This window comes from Vidua chalybeata, chromosome 27 (assembly GCF_026979565.1).
Source record: "Vidua chalybeata isolate OUT-0048 chromosome 27, bVidCha1 merged haplotype, whole genome shotgun sequence".
Lineage (NCBI taxonomy): Eukaryota > Metazoa > Chordata > Aves > Passeriformes > Viduidae > Vidua > Vidua chalybeata.
This window is the reverse complement of record NC_071556.1, coordinates 3946029-3968523: the sequence shown is the minus strand read 5'-3', so window position 1 is coordinate 3968523 and position 22495 is coordinate 3946029. Positions and strand designations below refer to the sequence as shown.

Genomic DNA, 22495 nt, shown 5'->3' with positions numbered 1-22495 from the left:
AATTTAAATCTCTTCCTCTGTAGTTTGCTTTTGAGTGGGAAGTGGCCTTTTTTGGAGTGCTGTCTGATTGTGTGTGAATGTATGAGTGTCTTTTTATTATCAGTATGGTTTAATATGGGATTAATTAGAATAAGCAGAGATATCTGAGCTGCTCAGAGCCGTGGACATGGCAGGCATGCAGAGGATTTGGTGCTTGGGTGGGAGTATCACATCCTTTCCCTGCTGTGATCAGGGTGGGACACTGCCAGGCACAACTGTTCTCCAGGTGGTTTCCTGTTTTTACCTGAAGCTCTGAGCTGAGGTAGAAATTCTGCCCCTTTGGGCACATTGAGGTGTTTCTGATCAGGGGAAGAACATCTGAGAGGAGTTTGCTTTACCCTGAGTTTATGCTGTGTTCATTACCAGAATAGTTAATTACTGCTGGGGTATTGCACAGTGCAAGAGCCTCTTCAGAGTGCTGGAGCTGCCTCCTGCCTGTGGTCAGGGAGGAGCATCAAATAAACCTTCCTGGAAGCAGGGGGTGTTCTGTTAATGCAGGTGACACCAGTACCTGCACACTGAGGCACTGGGAGGGAGCTGTGGGCTGTGCTTGCTCCTGACATTCCCAGTACAAACCATTTCTGATGGGTTCCAGGACGTGGATGAGTGGAACATTGGCAATCTGAACACCCTCCTGGACATGGTGGAACACGAGTGTGGCATCATCATCGAGGGTGTGAACACTCCCTACCTCTACTTTGGGATGTGGAAGACAACTTTTGCTTGGCATACAGAGGACATGGATCTCTACAGCATCAACTACTTGCATTTTGGGGAGCCCAAATCCTGGTAAGTGAGGGCTCTTGGAAACCACTAAAATATCCTTTCCCCAGCTCTACCAAATTCCATCAGGTTTACCTAATCTCTCAATTCCCATTTTTTCTCTCCTCTCCTACTTTACATTTAAAAGCAATTTCACTTTCTTTCATGCTGGCTTGCTCAGAGGCCTAATTCCTGACTTTCAGCAGGATTAGGGAGACTTGTTGACATCACGATTAAAACCAGATTTCAGCACTTGGGGATTTTTGCAAACTAATGCACAGGAGAGCAAATGGGGATGGGAATGTGTGGATGCTTCAGAGACCCTGTAATAGTGAAACACTGTTGTTCTTGCACTGTGCTCTGGGCAGGAAACATCTGTTACTTTCAGATTTCCATTATTTAAATACATAAATATGTTCACAGCTCCAGGGACAAGTTAAGTGAAAAGGTTACTTTTCCATGGTCATTTTTTGGCACGATGGTAAAGCATTTTTCAACACTGTTGATGCATAGACTGGTTGGAAATAACTTCCCGCAAAAGCAGTAGATAGTTAAGGATGAAATAAAGAATGTAGGAAATCTGGGATAAGTTACCAAGAGCCAATATGCTTATTTTTAAAGCAATTTCAAAGTATAAGTGCAGAGACTCAGCAACCCAGGGGAGCTTTGCTGAAGATCTTGATGTGACTAATAAATATTGACATTTGCGTGCAAATTGGAGCAGAAATGTCACAGGGAGGCTCTGCTGTCACCGTGCCCTGGCAGTGGCAGACGAGATCCTCCCACCTCTCAGGGCTATGGCTCCCTGGTGGCTCTGGGTGTTGGTGCCTGTGGCACATAAAAGCCCCCAAGAGCCAGAAGGCTGTAAATGAATGGCTCCAGTGCTCTTTTCCAGGCCTGGAAAGGGGTGCAGGGAGGGGCTGACTCTGTGGAACGTGAATGGGAATTTTTAAAATCCTTCCAACACGTTCATGAAATCTGTTTCTCAGCATTCCTGAACCTTGGGCTCACTGTCTGAGGCAGATGCATGAGGATTTTGCAGAATCTCTTGTGATACCTCTGTTAAACAAGGTGGAGCTCCAGAAATGTGTTTCTGGATTATGACTGGGATGTGACTGATCCCAGGGAGGTTCTTCCCCCCAGAGGGTGCTGGGGCACTGCCCAAGGAATGGTCACAGCCCCAAGGGTGCCAGAGCTCCAGGAGTATTTGAACACTGCTCTGGGACAGGGTGGGATTTTTGGAATGTCCTGTGCAGGGCCAGGGGTTGGACAGATGATCCTGTGGGTTTCCAGCTCAGAATATGATTCACTTCGGATCCTGTCAGTTCTTCCTCCAGAATCCCTTAATTCCAACTCGTTTTCCTGGTCCCATCTCCAGCAGATGGTGCCACAGCCCATGGGAAGCTCCTTATCCCTGTTGCCCATGGAGCTCAGGGACACCAGCACAGTCCCAGGAGGGGCTCAGGGACACCAGCACAGTCCCAGGAGGGCTGCTCCACGAGGGGTGGCAGCAGCTGGCCTGAGCTTTGGGTTGGGTTGTTCCATCCTTTCTCCAGCCATCCTGTGTTTGTGAGAGTCACTCCTCTAAAGCTGCCCCAGCTGGGGAAAAGTGAGGGTTTTGAAGACAGGCCATGTTTGGAGCAGAAGCTTTTGCCTTTCAGTGGAGTTTTCATAGGTAGGTGACACAGAATGGGATGGGTTGTGACAGGATGCCACTGCTGCTTTGGTAGGGCCTCCCTGCTCTTCCCTTGAGCATCAGGCAGGAGTTTGTCACTTCCCAAGCCCCTCCTTCCTTGTTCTGCACCGTGACAACTCCTCTTAAGGAGTTCTCCATCTCTTCTCTGAGCAAGCATTGGCTGCAAAGAGTAAATCTGAATCCCCTTGGAGCAGATCTGGAACTTTCCAGGTACCTGAGCTGTTCTGGGAGTGACTGCAGCTGCCCCAGAGCTCAGCTGGGGGAGCTCTTGGACTGCACTGCTGGAATTCCAGTGCTGCAGCCTGGCTTTGCTCAGGAATGGCTAAAATGTTCGTTCTGTTTTGCTGGCATCACCTCTGTGGAAATTTCCCAGCTTCCTTCATCCTTTTTATAGACTCCGTGGCTCTGACAGTGATCATCTTGGAAGCACCTCAGGGAATAGCAGGAGTGTGGAGAGTTACAAAGTCTACCAGTTTGGGGTTGAGCTCTAAAATAAGAGGCAGAGTTATTGTTTGGCTGTCAGAGATATTTATTCAGTGGAACCAAGGACTCTGTATATTGGTAGTATCTGCTTCAAAATTGCTCGTTAAAAACCGTAACTCTTTCTTCATGCCTCCCATAAATTATCTGGGGGTGCTTCTCTCCAGGCTGTGGGAAGGGTGAGGAACCACCAGCCCTGCTGCCTTCTGAAGGGAAGGGGAGAATGGAGATGCTTCCCTCACAAACCTCCTTTTGAGTGGGTTTTAGGAAAAATCTGTGTTTATTTCACAGAATCCCAGAATTTTTTGGGTTGGAAGGAACCTCTGGGGACTCCCCAGTTTAACCCCTGCCACGGTGGGGTCACCTGGAGCAGGTGACACAGGAATATGTCCAGGTGGGTTTGGGATGTCTCCAGAGAGGGAGACTCCATGGGCAGCTGTCCCAGAGCTCTGCCACCATCCATGGAAAGAAATTCTTCCTCATATTGGGGTGGGACACCATCCTCTGATGCCCTAGGGATGTTTGCATGGATTGATGAGGTGTTTGTATGGATTGATGGGATCCTCTCTCAGCCTTCCCTTCCCCAGACTGTCCAGGCCCAGCTCCTGCAGTCCCTTCTCACAGCAGAGCTGTGGGAGAGCTGAAATTCCTTCTCAGGGTGCTATGGGTGGAATGTTTGGACCACAAAGAACCATCTCTGGGTGGCAAAAGCAATTGTTCTCCTGGGCCAGGGGGGATCATTACTGAGTATTTCGTGTCTCTCATTTCTGTCTTTGCATTTTTGGGTTTCCCCCCCTACCAGACAGTTGTTTTGGGGCCTGTTGGGATTGCAGGTAAAATCAATGTGTGGCTTCACCAGCTGAAAGTGGCTTCTTTGGACAGGCTAAAGAGCATCTGCCTGGTGTGACAAGTCCGTGCTGAATGAGTGTCCCTGTCACTGCAGAGGTGCTGCTGCCAGCCCTCCCTGGCTGGCCCTGGCAGAGCAGGACAGGCTGCAGCACTCAGAGGGGCTGCACTAAGCTGGGGCACTGGGATGGATGCAGCTCGAGAGCTCCTTCAGCACCAAGAGAAGCAGTTGAGCAATGAAGGGTCACCCAGTGATGAGGGAGAGCAAGGGGGTAATGGAGAACAGTCATTTTCCTCTTTGCAGCCTCACTGAATGATTTATCTGTGCCTGTAGATTGCAGTGCATTTGTTTATTGAGTTCTGCTGTTGCAGCAGGGCTGTTTGTGTTCATCCCACCCTGCTCTGGGCTGGCCTCACCCCATTCCAGGGGGATTTTCCCTCTGGATGTGCTGTTCCCAGACACAGCCTCTGCTCCTCACCGTTCTCACACTGCTGCTGTTGCAGCTGGAAAATCAGTCTGACAGCTTGAGCAGGAAGCATGGGAGGTGTGGGCACTTCCCATGCAGCACCCCCAGAGTTGGGAGCAGTTGTGTAACCTCATGTGAAGCCCCTCAGGCAGGGAGCTGCCAGATCCAGCCTTTCACTTGCTTTTTTTTTTTTTCTCAAATTACAGTAAAATGTCCCTCTCGCATTAAGAATTTAATTGCCACCTTTTCATACTCTCAAACTTTTGAAAAAACTGAAATGTATTTAATTCTGCAGCCCCATATTAAACCTCTCATGGTGGGAATTTTTGCTGTATCAATTATACATATTGTGTATAATTACCTCATACACTCCTGTGTGAGATCTAAAATTGAGCATATTGTCAAACGGTGCAAGCAGAAACTGATTTTATAATGACAGAAGCAACAAAGCTGAGTGCCAAGCCTCATTCTTCATGGTTATTATGGCATTTTATTGAGGAATGGATGTGGCTTAACCTTTGCAATTCCAAAAGAATATTTTTAGATGCTGAGGTGCTCCACCAGCACTTCCTTTTATCTCCATAAAGATGTGCAATCCTTACCTGAGGCTTCCTGGCGTGGGGAAGTGCTGCAGGGAAACTTTGAACCTGAGTATTGTGAATTTGCCTGATACACTTTAGCAGTGTAACATCTTGTTTTGTCAATACCACCTGATTGGGTGATACAGTTATTTTTCTTGGATATTTTGTGATCTTGCTGTAACAGTAGTTAATTTACCTTCCCTGAGTGCTGGTGCGATGTTACACTCTTCCTTCTCTCCGAAACTGCAGGTGTTAAACCAGAATGACACTGAGGAAGGTAATTGATTTTTATAAAATGTCCCTTTTCCCTTATCATGATGGATGTTTAATCCCCTTTAATTAAAACAGGGAGCCAGCTTTAGCTTTTAAGTTATATCATCTCCTCTCCAAAACACTCCCTCGCTGGAAGTGGATCATGCCTAATCTGTTTGACTTTGATATCACAAAGTACACTTTATGCCAGAACAGCAGTTTGTGTGGAATTAAGGACAAATTACCAAAAGAACTTTAAAATAATATGATTAGTTGGAAGCACTGGTCACAGATACAATTACATTCCAGAAACACTTCTGGAATTCTGTCTGGTGAAAGTCTGAGGACTGCAAGCCTGAGAGTCCATGGAGTTACCCTTAACCTTTGTTGGTTAAAATATTTCAGAATTTCTGCTTTCTTCCCTCCAGGTGCCCAGTGAGGCTCCCTGGGTGGGACAAGTCCAGTCAAGGAGGGCACATCCTCCTTGTGGCTGCCCCTGGATCCCTGGCAGTGCCCAAGGCCAGGATGGACAGGGCTTGGAGCAGCCTGGGACAGTGGAAGGTGTCCCTGCCATGGCAGGGGTGGCACTGGATGGGATTGAAGGTCTTTTCCAAGCCAAACCACTCAGGAGTTCCATGGCTTTCTTGTAGCATTTACAGTTTAATGCATTTGTAGTATCTGGTAGTGCTGCTGTCAGCAGGGAAAGCTCACCTTTCCTACCAGGTCTGTGAGGGGACATTCCAGCCAGGACGTGGGTGTTCCCTTGGGAGGAATTCTCAAAGGAGCCCTCTCTGGCCTTGGCTGAGAGCCCCTCCTGAAGCAGCAGCAGAGCTGAAGTGCTGAGGATTTCCCTGGTTTTATTTCTCACTCTGGTCTGCAAGAACTGCAGCTTTCTTTGCTGAACTCTTGTCCTGTCCTCCCCTCAGGACAGGAAATGTTAATCCCTGGAAAACTGCCTTGGAGGAGGAAAATGACCATACATAATACAGTCATGGAGCTTAACTTTGCTCATTTGCTGTGCAGGATGCTGCCCCTCACCCCTGTCACCATCTCTGTGATGTTCTGCTCTGCCCCCTGCTTTAACACTCTCCCAGATGTTCCCTGGGCTCGGTGTAATCCCATTGCAAGCAGCTGCTTTAATGTTTGCTACAGAACTGTGTGGCTGCAGGGGCCAGGCCATTGTCCCTTCATCATTTATTGCCTCCCACCATTCCCTCCCCTCAGGGGGCACTGCCCAGGCTGCTGGAATCACTGCAGGGATCAGATGTCACTGCAAGTGTTGGTTTTTGGGGTCTGAGTAGCCCTTGCACCCTGGAGATCCTGAGATTCCTTAGGCTGCATTAGCTGGAATCACAGCTGAGATTTGCCCTTGAGGGAGCTGATGCTCCACACGGAGAATTTTTATTTTTCTGAGTTTCACTTTTCCTGTTTCTTGGTGTTAGGGAATTCAGGAGAAGATTCTGCAGCCTTTCCTTCCTCAATCCCCAAGGTCTGCATCATCTTCTATGGGAAGTGTGTGAGGTGTCCTTGCTCCTAAAAGTGTTCCAGGCCTGGCAGCAGAGGTTTGGAGGCTTTTTGGGTGGAGTGGGGACAAAGGAGACGCAGGGAAGGCCATTTGGACATGATGGCAGCTCCTCACAGCTCCCAGATTTCCTTCCTGCCTCTGCTGTCCCATGTAATCTGTTTTACAGCTCTGCTGTTTTGGATGGAGAAAGAGCAGAATTTATGGTGATGGTTGATTTATAGATTAACTGCAACACCATTTGCTCTCAGGCAGATTTGGCAGAGCAAGACCCTTTTCTGTTGATAAAAGGGAGAGAGAAAGGAACAGGGATATTCATTAAAAAGGATAAAAGGAAAGTGAGATAAAGTATGGCCAGGCAGAACAGCTTTTCACTCTCCTGACTTTTCTAAAATGAAGGTGAAATCTGCTTTGGAATGGGCTTTCCGCACTGAAAATCTGTGTGCATGTGGGTTTGCTGGGAGATACATGGAAGGAGGGATGTGTTGGGATGCAGAGCTGTATCCCCCTGTAATTCCCTGATAACTGGGAGCAGATAGTCATTAATCCAGCCCTGCAAGCCTGCAGTCATTAGTTAATCAACACAAACCACTCCCAGCCCAGCTCCCCAGCCCTTCTTCCTGGAGGTGGTGCTGTGGGAGAAGGATGAGGGGGGTCCCTCAGGAAGGGGACAGTGCTCACTGCTGGTTTACTTTCAGAATCCATGGGGTCACCACGTTGTCCAGGACCTGAATGAGCTCTGGCTTGGATTATCTTCCCAATCAGGTGCTGCTACTGGAATAGTGGAGATTTCTCTTTTTAATAGACTCAGGTTTTTGTGGTCTTTCATTAGGCTGTTGTAGATAGATTATTAAAAGGTCATTTTTCTGCTGCAGAGGAGGCACAGGATTTGGGGAGTTAGGACTCAAGTATTGCCTTTCTTCATTCACCCTCATCTAACTGAGAGAAAATGCCATGAAGGTCAGGTCAGACCCTGGGATTGATGGAATCAGCTGTGGGACTTGTCTGAGGAGGCACAAATGGATTGATCTCAGCCTCAGCACCCCTTTCACTCAGCTGTTTGTGCCTCCCCTCCAGAGCCCTCTTTGGTTTTTATTCTCACCCAAACCCACTGCAAAAGGCATGGAATGACTTTGTGCTTTGCTGCCATTTCAGTTTTCAATTAGTGCATTTCATGTCCATCTTTACTGAGCCTGTTCCGTTGGTTGAAATTAGAAATCTCAGAGGTTGAGGCTCATCTGTGAGCTGTTGTACCTGACCCAGCAAAGAGGAGACCCTTCCCACCTGTGGTTCCTCTTGGCACTTTCCAGAATGATTTTAGCAGGAGGAGGTGCTGATCTGGGGTCATGTCTCATTTCCACAGCAGCATCCTGGGCTGGTCCCTGCTGTGGCTGCAGGAATTGCTGTCAGCCCAGGAGCCCCAGCTGGACTGAGAGAAGCAGGTCTTTGATCCAGGAAGGCTCTTGCTCCAACCCATTCCTGCCCTCTGAAAGTGTCTGCTCAGAGCTCAGGCCTGGTTTGAAATGAAGATCTATGGAAGTCTGACAGGATCACAGATTGGTTTAATAACAGAGGCTTTTGAGCAGAGCACTGAGACTGGAGGGGAGGGAGATGTGCTTCCATGCTCCATCTCACTCCTTCAGCCTGATCTGACTCCCCGTGGGACAATGAGCTTGCAAATTCCAGCTTGGCACAGAGCTGGAAGCAGGGCTTGGGAAGGCTGGGAGGAACCAGGAGTGGTGCTGCAGAGCTTTGTCTTTACTCACATTTTGTTAACACGTTGGCAGAAATCAGCGGGGATTTTTTTTTTTTTTTCTTTACTCAGCAGGGAAAATTGTCGAGGGGTGATGCCAAGTGCAGCACAAGTGAGGTTTAAAATAAGAGGAGCCCGTAGTAATGACAGCACTTAAATAGCACTCGGTGCTGTCTGAGAGCTGTGCACTCATTAACCCCTTAATGTTCCAAGGAATAAATGTGCTGGGTTTGCATCCACTTCATTTCCAACTGCCCAATCAGCCACACAAAGGGGATCAAACAGGAGAAATAAAGGAAACTTTACAAACTGTGTCAGTGATCTTTATCAAATCTCAACTACAACACTTGTGGCTTTGATGCTGACAAGAACACAGCTCTCACTTCAAAGCAGTTGTAGTTGGGAACGGTGCAGTTTGATGGATGAGGAGCATTAAACCTTTGGAATGCTGGATTTTTTCCTCCTCAGAAAAGAAAAGAGAGTGTGTGTGTAGAGGCATTGCACCTCTAGCACAAGGGGTTTCCTAATCTAAGAATATCTTTCATTACTCATGAGCAAATTTCTTTTGTTCTGCTGGAGGCAATTATCCGTGGTTTTTTCAGGAATACATGTTGCTGTGCCCGGTGAGGGAGGCAGCTCACACAGGTCACTTGGTACAAGGCACAGATAGCTCTGATCTCCCCTGGTTACCTTTTTTCTCCTTGTTTCTGGAGCTGAAATGAGCTTTTATTTTAGAATACAGGCTCTTTGAAGCATAATCTTTGCTTTTCTTTCTATTTGTATGGTATCCACTACAAAAACAACCAGTAATTAATAATCTGATTGCCAGTTTAGGGAAATAAATCTGATGTGAACAGGTTCTTCCAAACAAATAACGGGGAATGGCAAGGGGATGAATATTGTAGTCATTTATCTCTGTTGAATTGTGTACTAATTATCTTCTTGGCTAAAGTGAATGAGTAAATGACTTCATAATGTTTTTCCCCAAACACCTTTTCTTAGTAAAATGGCTCCTTCATGCTGCTCATTCACTGCAGGCAGAGGCAGGCTATGGGTTATTTTTACACGTGGAGGGAGAGACTCCAATGTGCTCTGTAATTTTGTGCTTTGTGCCTGGCACTTGTGCTGTGGAGCTGACTGGACTGGGGCACTGCGAGTCCTTCCAAGAGCAGATGGTTGTTCACATTAAATTCTCTGCTTTTAACAAAATGTGTTTGAAAATTGCATTTGGAGTTCTGGAAAAATCTCCTCTTTGTGTTCGTTGAGTCGGGGGTTAGTGAGTCACAGTGAAAGTAGCCCATTGTGCTAATCTTGGAGCTCAGTTGTACCTCTTGAAAATTCATATTGCTTTAAAACCAGAATTTTAAAAAGCTCCTGTCTAATGTCACTTCTTGAAACTAATGGCTCTTTAATCCTATTTCTAGCTCAAGGCAACTCTAAGGGTTGAAGAGTCTTTCAGAAGTACATGATTGGCACAAGTTAGGCTTGACTCTAATCTTCTAGTACTCAATCTCCAGGGATTTGATCCCAGCTTCAGAGTAACCTGAGATATTCTGCCCATCCTTACTGGAAAACAAATGGAGAGTTTGCAGTCACAACTTCAGTTTCTTTGGGGAAGGAGGAAGTTTTTCATCCTGCTCTTCCATTGGCAGCAAAATCACTGCCATTTCTTCATATTGTGGATCATGAGAAAGTCCTGTGTGTGGAGAAGGGATTGTCTGGAGTGAAATGGGCCCTGTTTGGTGGTGCCCAGGCCCTTCCTGAGCAGGTTGCCCTGATTTTCTCCCTGTGCTGCTTCCCCAAGGGTTGCATTGAGCAGCTGTGGGAGGCAGGTGGGTTTGGTGTGTTCTGGGGTTGTGATTTGGTCCTGTCATTATCTATTTACTCCTAATTATGGCTTTTGGAGTTGATACTCCTCAGCCTCTGTGTTTATCTCTCGCTCTGGGTGTATTTCAATAAAAATGTCATTATTTGAAATCATTGACACTGCTGGTTAAAGATACTGAATTCCATCATCAATTGTCCTGTGAAATGATCCATTCAAGATAAAACTGCAGGCACTTGATAAAGGTTCTTTGCTAGGAACAAGGAGCTCTCTGGTCCCTGTGTGATCTTATCTCCAGGCAGGGTTTGCATTGCTGATGGGAAGGAGCCACAGCAGAAGGGGAGAGGAGAAGGAGGCCAGGGATTGTCCTTTCCTAACCAGGCTCTTGAGAAGGGAAATGGGAGATTTCCAGCCCATTCAGTGTGGGCTGGAAATCAGATTTGATGAGGAGAAGAAGAAAGGGAGTTGATTTCAGTATTTTAACAAGTTGTTAGGAGAGAGGGATGAAGGGATGTTAATTATGGAGGAGGGTAAAGGTGAGGAAAAGAGAGGTGACCATGGAAGGGAGGTGACAGTGCTACCAACAAAGGAACAATCAGTTCTTCTTGTTGAAATACCTTTTTTTTTTTTTTTCTCATACAGGCAAAACAGCTTAAAAATAGTGTTGCACAGCAGGAATTGGTCTCTGATCCCTGTGGGTCCCTTCCAGCTGAGGATATTCTGGGAGATTCCGGCATGGAAACCCCCACTTCTACCCTGAGCTTTGCTCTGACACAGTGAGGAGATGTTGTTTAATGATTTACCTTGTAGAAAAATGAGGCCTCAGGAGCAGGATCTGAACTTTGCAGCGAGGGACCACCTTGTGCTAATGCTGATTCTTAATGCTTCTGTTGGGTGATAAATATTCCTGATGGACCAAGGGGTTTTCTTTGGAGGCTTTGCTGCTGTCGTGGGGGCTAAAGAAGTTGAAGGTCAGGGTTCAGACTCTGGGTTTATGGGCACCCTTTGCCTTACAGAGGCTGAAACAGCAGCTTTTCATTCTGCCTGTTGTGGCTCAGAGCAGGCTGGCATTTGAATCTTAAAGGGTCACTGTTCTTGGCACAATTAAATCTGCTTTGAAGACAGATAACTCACCCCAGCTTGACACGTTGGCCTGGACATTTTAAATGTGCTGCTCCCGTTCTGTTTCTGTTCCTTATTCCATAATTATGGTGTGTTAAACTGTGTGGGGCCTGCTTGGGCAGACCTTGTGCAGACACTGTGAAATTGAGTTTCTTACCTTCTCCCAGGAATGGCACTGAAGTGACATTTCCAAAGTCTTGTGGTTGAACCTTCCCCTTCCCGTGGAGCCCAGACTCCCAGAGAGTGGGATGTGGGATTTGGTGAACTAATCACTGCTTAATTGCTCTGTGGTGGTGCAAGAGAGTGTAAGTGAGGTGTGGAACAAGGTGTAACAAGCAAAAACTCTGGGAGTGACAGTGGGGTGGGAAAAGGTCTTGGAAGCTTTGGATGAAGGGACAGGATGGTCTGGTCCTCTGCCAAAGGCAGGGATGGATTCAGGTGAGAAAAATTCCTCTTAAACAAGGAGAAAATGGCTATGAGCAGGCCTTTGCTAGGGATGAAGTTTTAGTTTTTTGGCCACTGGAAGCCAAAACTGAGCTGGCTGCCTTTGAGGAAGCAGCAGGGAGGGGAGAACCTGGGACTGGGAGGTCCCTGAGGAGCACCTGGTGCTGGAAGCTGCCCAAGTGAATTCCCTGTTCCATCATTCCTTGGTGGCCTCCAAAGGCATCCGTGCATCCCAGGATGGCCTGAATGCTCCTTTTTACTGACACACTTGTTTAATTCTTAATTCACAAGACATTTGCTTATTTATTCTCATTGTTCCTGATAATAATTCTAAACCATTAGAGGGGAAAATTGTATTCAGAAATGCTGTTTCACACTTTATTTGTTTGATGATTTAGAGCGATAGAAAATAGCACATTTGCTGGCTTTTATAGTCTGATAATTATCCACATCCATCAAGCCCCATTCCAGGGGAATAAACAAAACACCAAGAAAATTGCTCTATTAATGGTATCCTATGATGGCAAATAGGACAGACCTCTCTTTTGTGTTAAGGATAGAGAGGGGACTGTCCAGTTAAACTCATGTTGGGAAGGAATTCCTCTCTGGGAGGGTGGGCAGGCCCTGGCACAGGGTGCCCAGAGCAGCTGTGGCTGCCCCTGGATCCCTGGCAGTGCCCAAGGCCAGGCTGGACAGGGCTTGGAGCAGCCTGGGACAGTGGAAGGTGTCCCTGTCCATGGCAGGGGTGGAAATGGATATTTAAGATCTCTTCCCACCCAAACCATTTTGAGATTCCATGGTTCCATATTAACAAAAGCAAGCCACCACTCCAGGAAGATAATTTTGTAACACACTTATAGCTTTGTGGCAAAATCTTTTGGATTTGTGATTCTAATTCAAGAACTCAGAAAATTACTTGGAAGTAGAGATCAGAAATGCTGGAATTAGGTTTCATGAAATAAGTTTGGAAGCTGAGAGTCTTTCCCACAGAACAGCAAGTTCTAGATGTGTACAAGTGGTACTTGATCCACTTCAGGGATTTTCTGTTGTTTTCGTGGAAAGTAGAAAAAAGTAATTTAAAAGGCTCAGTATATTACTTTCAGGTTGTTGACTTGGGGGTAAGATGACATTTGAGTCACAGAACTATAACTTTTTTTATCTCGAGCCGGTTTTTCTTTCCCCACTGTATAAATCTCGTGCTCCCTGGCAGAGCAGCAGCACATTTTTCCTGCTGTAATCCCCAAACTGCTGAGTGGCAGGGTTTTGGGTGAAGCCTGGCCCTTTGTCTTGCTCACCCTGTGCAAGGCTGACCCTTGGAATATGAACTGGAGGGTGATTTGCATGCCCAGTGCCTTGGGGGTTTGATTTATCTCCTCCCAGCTGCTGGTTTGGCTCTGTGGCCATCAGTGTCCCTTGTCCTGGGGACAGGCTGAGCCAGAGGGGCACATCCAGGTCAGTGTTCCCAGCACTGGGGGCTCTTAAAGTCATGCCTGTAGAAAAGGAAATTATTGGATGTATTTTACCTGTGGCTTGCCTGTGGAATTGAGGTTTTGCAGCTGAGCTGAGCCCCAGCTGTGGGGATGGTGACAAAGTGTGCTGAGGGACACCAGGAGTGCTGGTTCTCACAGAGAGCAGGGGTCATCAGTGGCACCCTGGGCCAGCCCTTGCTGGGTGTTCATTGCTCAGTGACTGCACCCCTTGGATTGCAGCAATTTTTAATCTTTCCATTGTTGTTCTGCCTCGTAATCAATCATTTTGTGTGTAGATGGAGCTCAATCTGTGCCATACGTGCAGGAGCCTTCTGTTTCTCTTCCTAGTTTTAAATAGCAGCCCAAAATCTGTCTTTATTGCCTATCTTTATGTAAATCAGTCAGATTTGTGAGCATAACTTAAAGCAGAATTTGACCTACTTTTAATTCTCTTCTGCAGTTAATATTTTGAATTCCTGAGAATAAATGCAGAGGGATGTGTAGGCTCTGCTTCCTAAAGACTGGCCCAAAGAAAAAAGTTAATTTCTAAAATTGGAGTCAGCTATTACCATTTTGTGCTGGGGTATTTTCATTTGTATATTATTACATATAGTTCTTTTTTATAAGCTGGAAATTCCTCCTCTCTGGCTGGTTTCTATCCAAGCAAGTCTTTTTTCTTTGTCTCTCCATGGGCTGTTCTCTGAAGCCTCGCTTGGCTTTTTGCAGGCTGCAGTTTCAGATAACACAATAACCGTGTTCCAATGTATTAAACTTTTAACATCCTCAAGATTCAATTAATCTTATCTTTACAACTCCCAATTACAGGCACTAATTAAGTGAAGGTTGCATTGTAGACTGGGGATATTACATTAATCATCAGCAGCCTTGTAGCCATAAATTAGTTCTTTCCCAATCCTTCAGCATTTTTCCCAGAAGGAATGGAATGTCTCATTTCCCTGTTTTAAGGGACATTAATCCCACAAAGGAGCTTTGGATCGGGATTAGTTTTATCACATTTATGTAAGTGATGAATGGTCTTTGTAAAATAAAAGCCACTAGCTTTGTCCCAGACAAATGAAATTGAATTGTTTGATAATTATGCAATTTAAGGCACTGTCAAACTTTGGTCAGGGAATGTTGGCAGTCCATTGCTGCATTTATTATTTTACAAGATTAGGTGCTACATAGTGTTTTACCTTAATTTTTTTTTTCAAGCCATCAGTTCAAATCAGCTTAGTGCCTAAACCCTGAAGGCCCCTGTGTGGGATTTGTGTGCTCTCATCCCCCCTGCCAGGCCAGCACAGGTGTGTTTGATTTCCTGACACAGGTTGGGCCTTCGAGCTGCTCCTCTCCAGTTACAGTTTTACACTGGAAAATGCAGAATTTGTCTGGCTGAAATCCCCCAAAATCAGGTGTATTCTGAGCCCCCACCCCAGGAGGGGCAGTGCTGGGCACCTGTTGTTGAGTCCCCTCCTGCAATATCCTGATCCCAGCGTGGGATAATGAGAAGGATGGGTTTGACATCTTTATTGGAAATAGCAAAAATAATGCATTTTTTATTATTCACTTTGAAGAGAAGTTATAGCTGGCAATAAATGCCATTCCCACAAATGTAAATTCTCAGAATTCTCTGTCACAAAAAGCAGGGAGAGCCATATTTAATTTGCTGCAGAATGTAACCAATGATTTACAAATTTCCATTGGCAATTTTATTGTGTGTCATCATGTTAAACACGTTTAAATGTGTCCTGCTATTCAGTTCCCTTCTTATAACCTGAACACATAAATCTTTGTCACCTGGGCTTTGCTCCTGAGAATATTGTGAACCTCAAAGCACTAAGAGAACTAACAGCTTTTGGGAAGAAAAAGCCATTTGAAACTTCCCTGATGTTTGTACGTGCTGGGCACACCCAGCCCTGTGTCTGAGACCTGAGGGACAGTTGATTGTTTTTCCAGAATTACATTCAATAATTTGCACTCCAAAAAAAAATTCCAGTCAAATTCTTTTGCACTTTACTGACCCCAAATCTAAGAAAACTGTCTTTAGGAAGTGTAGAAGTTGTTCCCTACACCCTTTAATGATGTTTTCGTCAGCAGACCCTGCATGTTCAGGGTCACCTCATCAAGAAAATTATTGAATACTTGAATTCCACTATTTCACATCAGACAATAAAATCCAGCAGGGACATAAGGGTTGAGCCGTGACTGCTTGAGCTGTGCTTCATTTTTGAAGAAAATGGAAGTTATTTGCACAGAAAAAGGTTTATTCTTTTCCAAAGCACACAGACCCTCCTTCACACCTTTTCAGCCCATCTGTTTCTTGCTTATTAATATTTAGCACAGTTTTATTTTGCAGATATTTTCCCCATGGAGAACACACCTGCTGTTCCCTGCACTCAGTTATTTCTGGGGTTTCCAGTGCTGTGTCATCACTTTGTCTTCTCCATTTTCCTTCTACCTTGTGAAATCTTGTGATGCTGTTTGAGAAAATGGCAGGAAAACATACACTTCATGTAAAATATCTAAGAACTTTTATTAAATGCTGTTTTTTTTTTCCATGGATTGTGTGATACTGATGCCTTTCAGACATACAGAATTTTGGTTTTATTGCCAGCCATTGTGTGCTGTGCTGAGGGTTATTACCCCACTTGTTCCTAGCCTTTTCCTTTCACTGTTTTGACATTAAAGACTGATATTTTGCTTTCTGTCTGTTCTGTTCCCTCCTCCCAGGTATGCCATTCCCCCGGAGCACGGCAAGAGGCTGGAACGCCTGGCAAAAGGTGAGCCCTGGCTTTGGGCTGGGCTGAGGAAGGACTGGCACCAACTGAGGCTGCTGGTGACTTCAGGGGCTGCCTGAGGAACCTGCTGAGCTGGTGGAGCAGCTTCAGAGCCAGAGAACTTGTCAGGAAAATTCCCTTCCAGCTCTTCCCTCCAAGCCTCAGTCTCCTGGCATGGCCTGACCTGAACTAAACTAAACTAAACCTGACCTGATCTAAAATTCCTTAAAAAAAACCTTGAATTTTGAGGCATTGAGGCCAAATCCTCCCATGTCTGGGCAATGGGTTTAATCCACAAGGGTTTGGGTTGGAAAGGACCCTAAAAATCCTTTCATTGCACCCTGCCATGGGCAGGGCCACCTTCCACTGGACCAGGAATGCTCCAGGGATGGGGCAGCCACAACCTGTTCCAGTGTCTCACCACCCTCACAAAAGACATTTTCTGCCTGATATTGAACCTAAATTTCCCCTCTTCCTGTTTGTACCCATTGCTTCTTCACCCTATAAATACATTCTGTATTTGGTGGTTTTCCTTTTATTTTAGCCTCTTCCTCCTTTATTTTTCAGTGCCACAAAGTTCATATTAAAAAGAAAAAAAATGAAAGGGAGGGAAAAAGAAAAGGAAAATGGAAGTGAGGGGAAGGGAGAGTTACTTTGAGCTGTGGCAAACTCCCACCTCTCAAGCTTCAGAGAAGATGTCTGGCTGCAGAATTGGATATGTTTTAATTTATTGGTGCTGTTTCTATTTTTGTTCACTTGCAAATGTTCAAGGAGCTGCCCAGCTAAAAAAAGCTGCTAGCCCAGAATAATTAATTCCAAATCTCCATGGTTCATCTCCAGTGAGGCAGCTGGGGTGGTTTAAATCTGGTGGTGAAGGTAGGAGCAGGCAGGGAAAATCTGGAAGGTTCTACTCTGATGCAAAAGGAAAGAAGTTCTAATGCTGATTTCTCAGAAAACAGGCAAATTCCTGTACTGCCTTTTCCTGCTGAGTACTCCAGGGTGTCAAAAGATGCAGCTGATGGTGTGGGGTAAAATGCAGAATAACTGGGGATGAGTGTCCTGGGGCTTGGTGCTGTTCTCCTGGGCACTGAGCTCCATGATCCCTAAATACAAATAACACTGGAAATGGCTGCTCAGAAATGTTGCATTTCAAAACTACAGCTCAGTAATTTGCCAGGTTTTAATAGATGAGAAAAGTAATTTTTATTAGAAGTCAATCAATCAGATGACTTGTGTTCTGCAGACTCTGAAATACCACTCCAAGTCTGACAGGAGCAATAATAAGTTTCTTGCTGTTTGTAACTAATTTTTACGGATGATCAATTTTGAGGCACGGAGATGGTTTGTGCTCTAAAACCGGGAGCAAATTATCAATGATCTGGTCTTTATTTTAGTTTCCTGCCTCTGGAAGCTGGGTGGGTGATGATTTAACTCTGCAAAGAGCCAAAATTGCTGCCTGGCCATTCCCCTGTCCTGTGCATCAGTGGGGAGAAGTTTACCATGGAGAAATGAGTGTGCAATTAATATGGAAAATGAATAGCTGAGCTGTAAATGGGCTCACTGGGAGAGCCATGGAGCCCATGGAGAGAATGTTAATGTGTTGCCATGTTATTGGTGCTAATCACTTAAAATGTGCTTCTTTATTAGTGGCTTTAATGAGAGCCACTTAAACTGTGCATTAAAAAGAGGAACTGCAGAGAGGGACTTCAGACTGGGTAGCAGACAGTCATAATTTGAATTGAAATGCTTTTAGTACAAAAATATAAGAAAACCTGGAATCCAGTAATCCTTTTGACTTTCTGAAACCACTTCCATTATGTCTCATCAATTAGTTTTGGTTCCAGAGCTTGGGTTATTTGTTTTCCTAAACTGTGATGGGTTTGAGTCCCTACAAACACACAGTTTGTTATGGAGTCAGCCACTTGCAGGGAAGGACATGATCATGAAGAAATTTGGGTTACATTGGCTGAGCTGCCATTGAGGGGTTTGGTCAGTGTTTACCACTGTTTTAGTTTTCTTAATTATTTGTGATTTCTTTTAATAACTCAGTGGTAGAATTTAAAACTTAGTGGTGTTGAGGTGCTGACTGGGTCAGGTCCTGCTGCCTCTGCCACTTGTTGGTGAGCACTGTAAATGTGTCCCTCGTGCCACTGCCTGGGATAGAGATATTTCCTTTATTTTCACTGAATATTAACTTTTTTTTTTTCCCTTTAGGTAGCGATATGTAGGGCAGATTGATCTGGAATGTAGCAGATTATATTTTTTTTTCCCAAGAACAGTCCTGTAGTTGTCACCCTGTTTTTTTGAGAGTTCTAAAGTTCTTCTAAAAATTTCTTATACCTTCTGATACTTACATATTTCTACTGAATTTTCTCACACTGTTCATGTAAACAAAGATTGTTTTACGTTCTTCTTTGTGGGTAGAGAGAATTGATGGATGTTGGTTTGACCAGTGTGGTTGGAGAGGTGGCAATTTCACCCTCCAATCCACTGCCACTTTTGCTATTATATATATAGTGATGTCAGAAAATAAAGTTTGCCTTTTTTAGTTCTTTTTCTTTCCTTTTACAACTAACCTGCTTCTGTGAGTTATTTCTGTCACAGTGTAACATGATGCTCCTCCTTTGAATGTCTCCACAGGATTTTTCCCAGGAAGCTCTCAGGGATGTGATGCTTTCCTCCGTCACAAGATGACCCTCATTTCTCCCTCCATCCTGAAGAAATACGGGATTCCCTTTGACAGGGTAGGTCCCTGCAGGCTGTTGGCAGCACAGCACCTCTCTCCTGAGGAATCAATCCAGCAGAGCCACCGGGGGAAATTGGCTTCATTTCCAAGGGCATTGTTATGCTGAGTGCAGCCCGGTGTTCAAACCAGGTCTGCCTGCAAAAAGGAGGGGCTGGGCTTTGGCTGAGACACTGAAGGGAAGAAAAGCTGTCACTAAACAAACTCTGGCAGTTAGGGAACCTCTCAGGTAGAGAGGGACGAGCTGATAAGGATGTTCTGGCTCATCAAGAGGCAGCAAAACCCCAGTGGTGATTCAGAAACACTTTTTTATTTTCTTGTGGATCCAGTGTGACCCAAAGTGGAGCTGGCTGTGCTGGTTCCCTGTTGTGTAAGTGTTCATGCTGCTCTAAGCCTGGAAGGATCCCTGCAGTTCTTAAGCCCTGATTTGAAAAGAGGGGTCATGTTTATTTGGTATGATCGTTTTAATGTGCTTAAAGTCTTGTGGCAAGAAGTAAATCTCCTCAGCCAGGGGTGGTTACAGGGATTTGTATCTGTGCAGATTCACTCAAACTGCTGCTGCTGAGTGTTCCCAGCACATGGAGCCAGAGCTGCCTGTGCATGTGGGAAGTGTCAAAGAGGCCTGCTCCAAACTGGTTTCATGGACTCATGGAGTGGGAAGGGACCTTAAATCCCAAACAGTCCCACCCCTGCCACGGGCAGGGACACTTTCCACTGTCCCAAACTCCAAGCCCTGTCCTGGAATAGTGACTGTTGGAGGAGGATCACTGTTATTCACAAACAGGGAACAAGTGCCACTTTTCCTGAGGAACAGAGATAGGACCCCTTCATCTGAATCCTTGGCAGATTTCAGTGAAGTTGAAATAGGCAGCATTTATAAATCTCTATAATGCTGTTCTGGAAAAAAAGAAACAGATCAATACTAGGGCTTTTTAATAATTAAAAATGTGTATTTCTGTAATCCCCTATTGATTTCTCCATTTATTCCTCAAGAGCTTGCAGAAGTCAGTAAATTCGGGGCTTTCTTCATGAGTGGCAGTTTGTGCTGGCTTTCCTTCAATAGTTATTACTTTTCTGCATGGCCTATCCATCATCTGGAGTGTTTTCTAATTTATTGTGGGATAATGTTGACAGCAGTGCCATGGATGATGTGGGCTTGAAATGGAGACACCAGGATGTGCATTCACTGACAGAAACATAATCTCTTCATCTTCTGGAGTCAGCAGAGCAGCACTGCTGGGGTTTTTGGAGGGGATGGATGCAGGGTGCTCCAGGGGGCTGCGGGCAGCCTGGACTTCAGCACCTCCTCCTGAAATCCTGCAGGAGCTTCTTGTGTATCACAGCAGCTTTTATTCCCTCTTTTTAAAATGATTCTTCTAATGTTAATGACATCTGCAAGTTGAGATGTTGGCCCAGCCAAGGGGGAATTGTTTGAACTTCTGTCTGTTTACATTTTGCATTTGGTCCCATCCTTGTGTTTGGAAGTGCAGTCCCCTGGAGTCTCTGTGGGCTCAGAGCTGCTGGGGTGTGGGCTATGGCTGTGGGAAGGAATCCAAACAGAATTCTTGGCCTGTGACAGCTGTGAGAGCTCTGTCAGCACTGCTGGTTGGAAAGACAGGGAAGGTCAAGCTTTGCCTCTTCCATACCCTGTGGAGGGGAGGTGCTGCTGCATGAGGGGCAGCTGGGCTGGGAGTTGCTCCTGTGGTTCAGGCCATGCTCTTAACAATTAAACTTCTTTTTTTCCCAATGGCTTTTCTGCACAAGATATAAAAAGAGTATTTTTTTTTTTTGAAGCATCAAGATTGATTTGCCTCTGGTTCCAGCTATGATCTGTAGACTTCAACCCTTATTAATAATGCCCGTAATGCTTATTGTTGTTTTAATTTTATTAAAGTCAAGTCACAGGATGATTTGTGGTGAAGGGGACGTTAAAGCTCATCCAGTACCACCCCTGCCATGGGCAGGGACACCTCCCACTGTCCCAGGGTGCTCCCAGCCCAGCCTGGCCCTGGACACTCCCAGGGATGGGGCAGCCACAGCTGCTCTGGACAATTCCCAAAGCAGACCAAAGCTGGGCTGTAATTTTTAGGGTGGACAGTGAAGCTGATAAATGTGAGTGGGGAAATAAATACAGGGAAGGGCAGGGGTTGCTTCAGAAGGACCCTGCCATGCAAAGGGAATGTTAGGAGGGAAATCCAGAGCTCATGGGGGTGGGAATGAGGGTTTGGAAGTGCCATGAGCCAAAGTGGTCACATCAAAGATTTATTGATCTTTTGGAATGTTGCAGCCTGAGACCCCTTTGTAACTGGAGCCTGCAGGTGAAAATAGTTCAGGTCATGTGACTCTTCCCATCCACTGTTCTGAGTTTTTCCCTTAAGAGAAATCCTGGAGTATTCCTGCAGTTCACCAGGAATGTTCCAGGCTCAGCCAAGAGCTGGCTCTGCTGACTCTCCAGTGGAAAGAGATTTCATCAGTGAGGTTTTCTAATGGGTCTCTGTTCTCAAGCTGCTGCATTAAGTGACCTGTGGGGTGTCTCCTCCTTCTTCCTTTGTTTTTCAGATCACCCAGGAAGCTGGGGAGTTTATGATCACATTTCCTTATGGTTACCACGCTGGCTTCAACCACGGCTTCAACTGCGCCGAGTCCACCAACTTCGCCACCCTGCGCTGGATTGACTATGGCAAAATGGCAACACAGGTGGGGCCAGCTGGGAGGGGCTGGGGCGAGCCACCAGCTCCTGGAACACACAGCAGTGCCAGTTGTTTGTCCTTATTCCTGAGGACAGCATGGAAAATGCCTCTGCTTTGGGATGTGCTCTCTCACTGTCCCACGTTGCTGGGTTTGCCACTCGATAATTTGTTTTCAGAGAATTCACAGAATGACCAGGTTGGAAGAGACCTTAAAGATCATCGAGTCCATCCCAGCCCCAACACCTCAACTGAACCCTGGCACCCAGTGCCACATCCAGGCTTTGTTAAACACATCCAGGGATGGGGACTCCACCACCTCCCTGGGCAGCCATTCCAGAACTTTATCACCCTTTCTGGAAAAAACTTCTTCTAATATCCAACCTATATTTCCCTCTACACAGCTTAAGGCTGTGTCCTCTGATTCTGTCAGTTGTTGCCTGGAGAAAGAGACCAACCCCACCTGACTACCACCACCTTTCAGGAAGTTGTAGAGATAAGGTAGAGATAAGGTCATCCCTGAGTCTCTTTTTCTCCAGGCTAAACAACCCCAGCCCCATTTTATTCTGAGGGTGTAGGAGTGGCTTTCTCAAGTGTTGCATTCAGGTTGTGAACAGGTTGTTTTGGGACTGGTAAATTGGAATTAGTTTTCTGGTGCATGCAAACTGTGTTTCACAGTGAATAAGGTGACTGATGTAACTGAGCACAACTCATTAGGTACACACTGGAGGGGAAGGAATAAGCTGGAAATACTTTTAAGCTTTAATAACACTATGGTAATAACACTGAAAATACCTGAATTCCTCTAATCTGTGCACTCAGTTAAGTTTGGAGAGTTATATTTGTGTGGTTATTTCTCATTAGGGCAGAATCCTGGTGTACTTTGGTTTGTGACAGCACCTGTGCTCTCCTGGTTTGAAGTCTGCAGAACAACTGACCAGCAAAGCTCATTCAGTAGAATCTGGGAAGTTTTGCCATGGGCAGGGGCACCTTCCACTATCCCAGGTTGCTCCAAGCCCTGTCCAGCCTG

General features: G+C 45.7%; 1 protein-coding gene across 5 annotated transcripts in view; it reads left to right on the top strand.

The window, feature by feature from the left end:
* KDM4B (lysine demethylase 4B) overlaps positions 1-22495 on the top strand; it is a 75378-nt gene that overhangs the window by 14017 nt on the left and 38866 nt on the right. For all 5 annotated transcript variants that reach the window (XM_053965799.1, XM_053965798.1, XM_053965797.1 and 2 more), the window contains exons 5-8: positions 635-828; positions 15989-16038; positions 18676-18779; positions 21338-21475. In XM_053965799.1, the coding sequence (XP_053821774.1) occupies positions 635-828; positions 15989-16038; positions 18676-18779; positions 21338-21475 (486 nt within the window). The remainder of the gene's footprint in view (positions 1-634; positions 829-15988; positions 16039-18675; positions 18780-21337; positions 21476-22495) is intronic.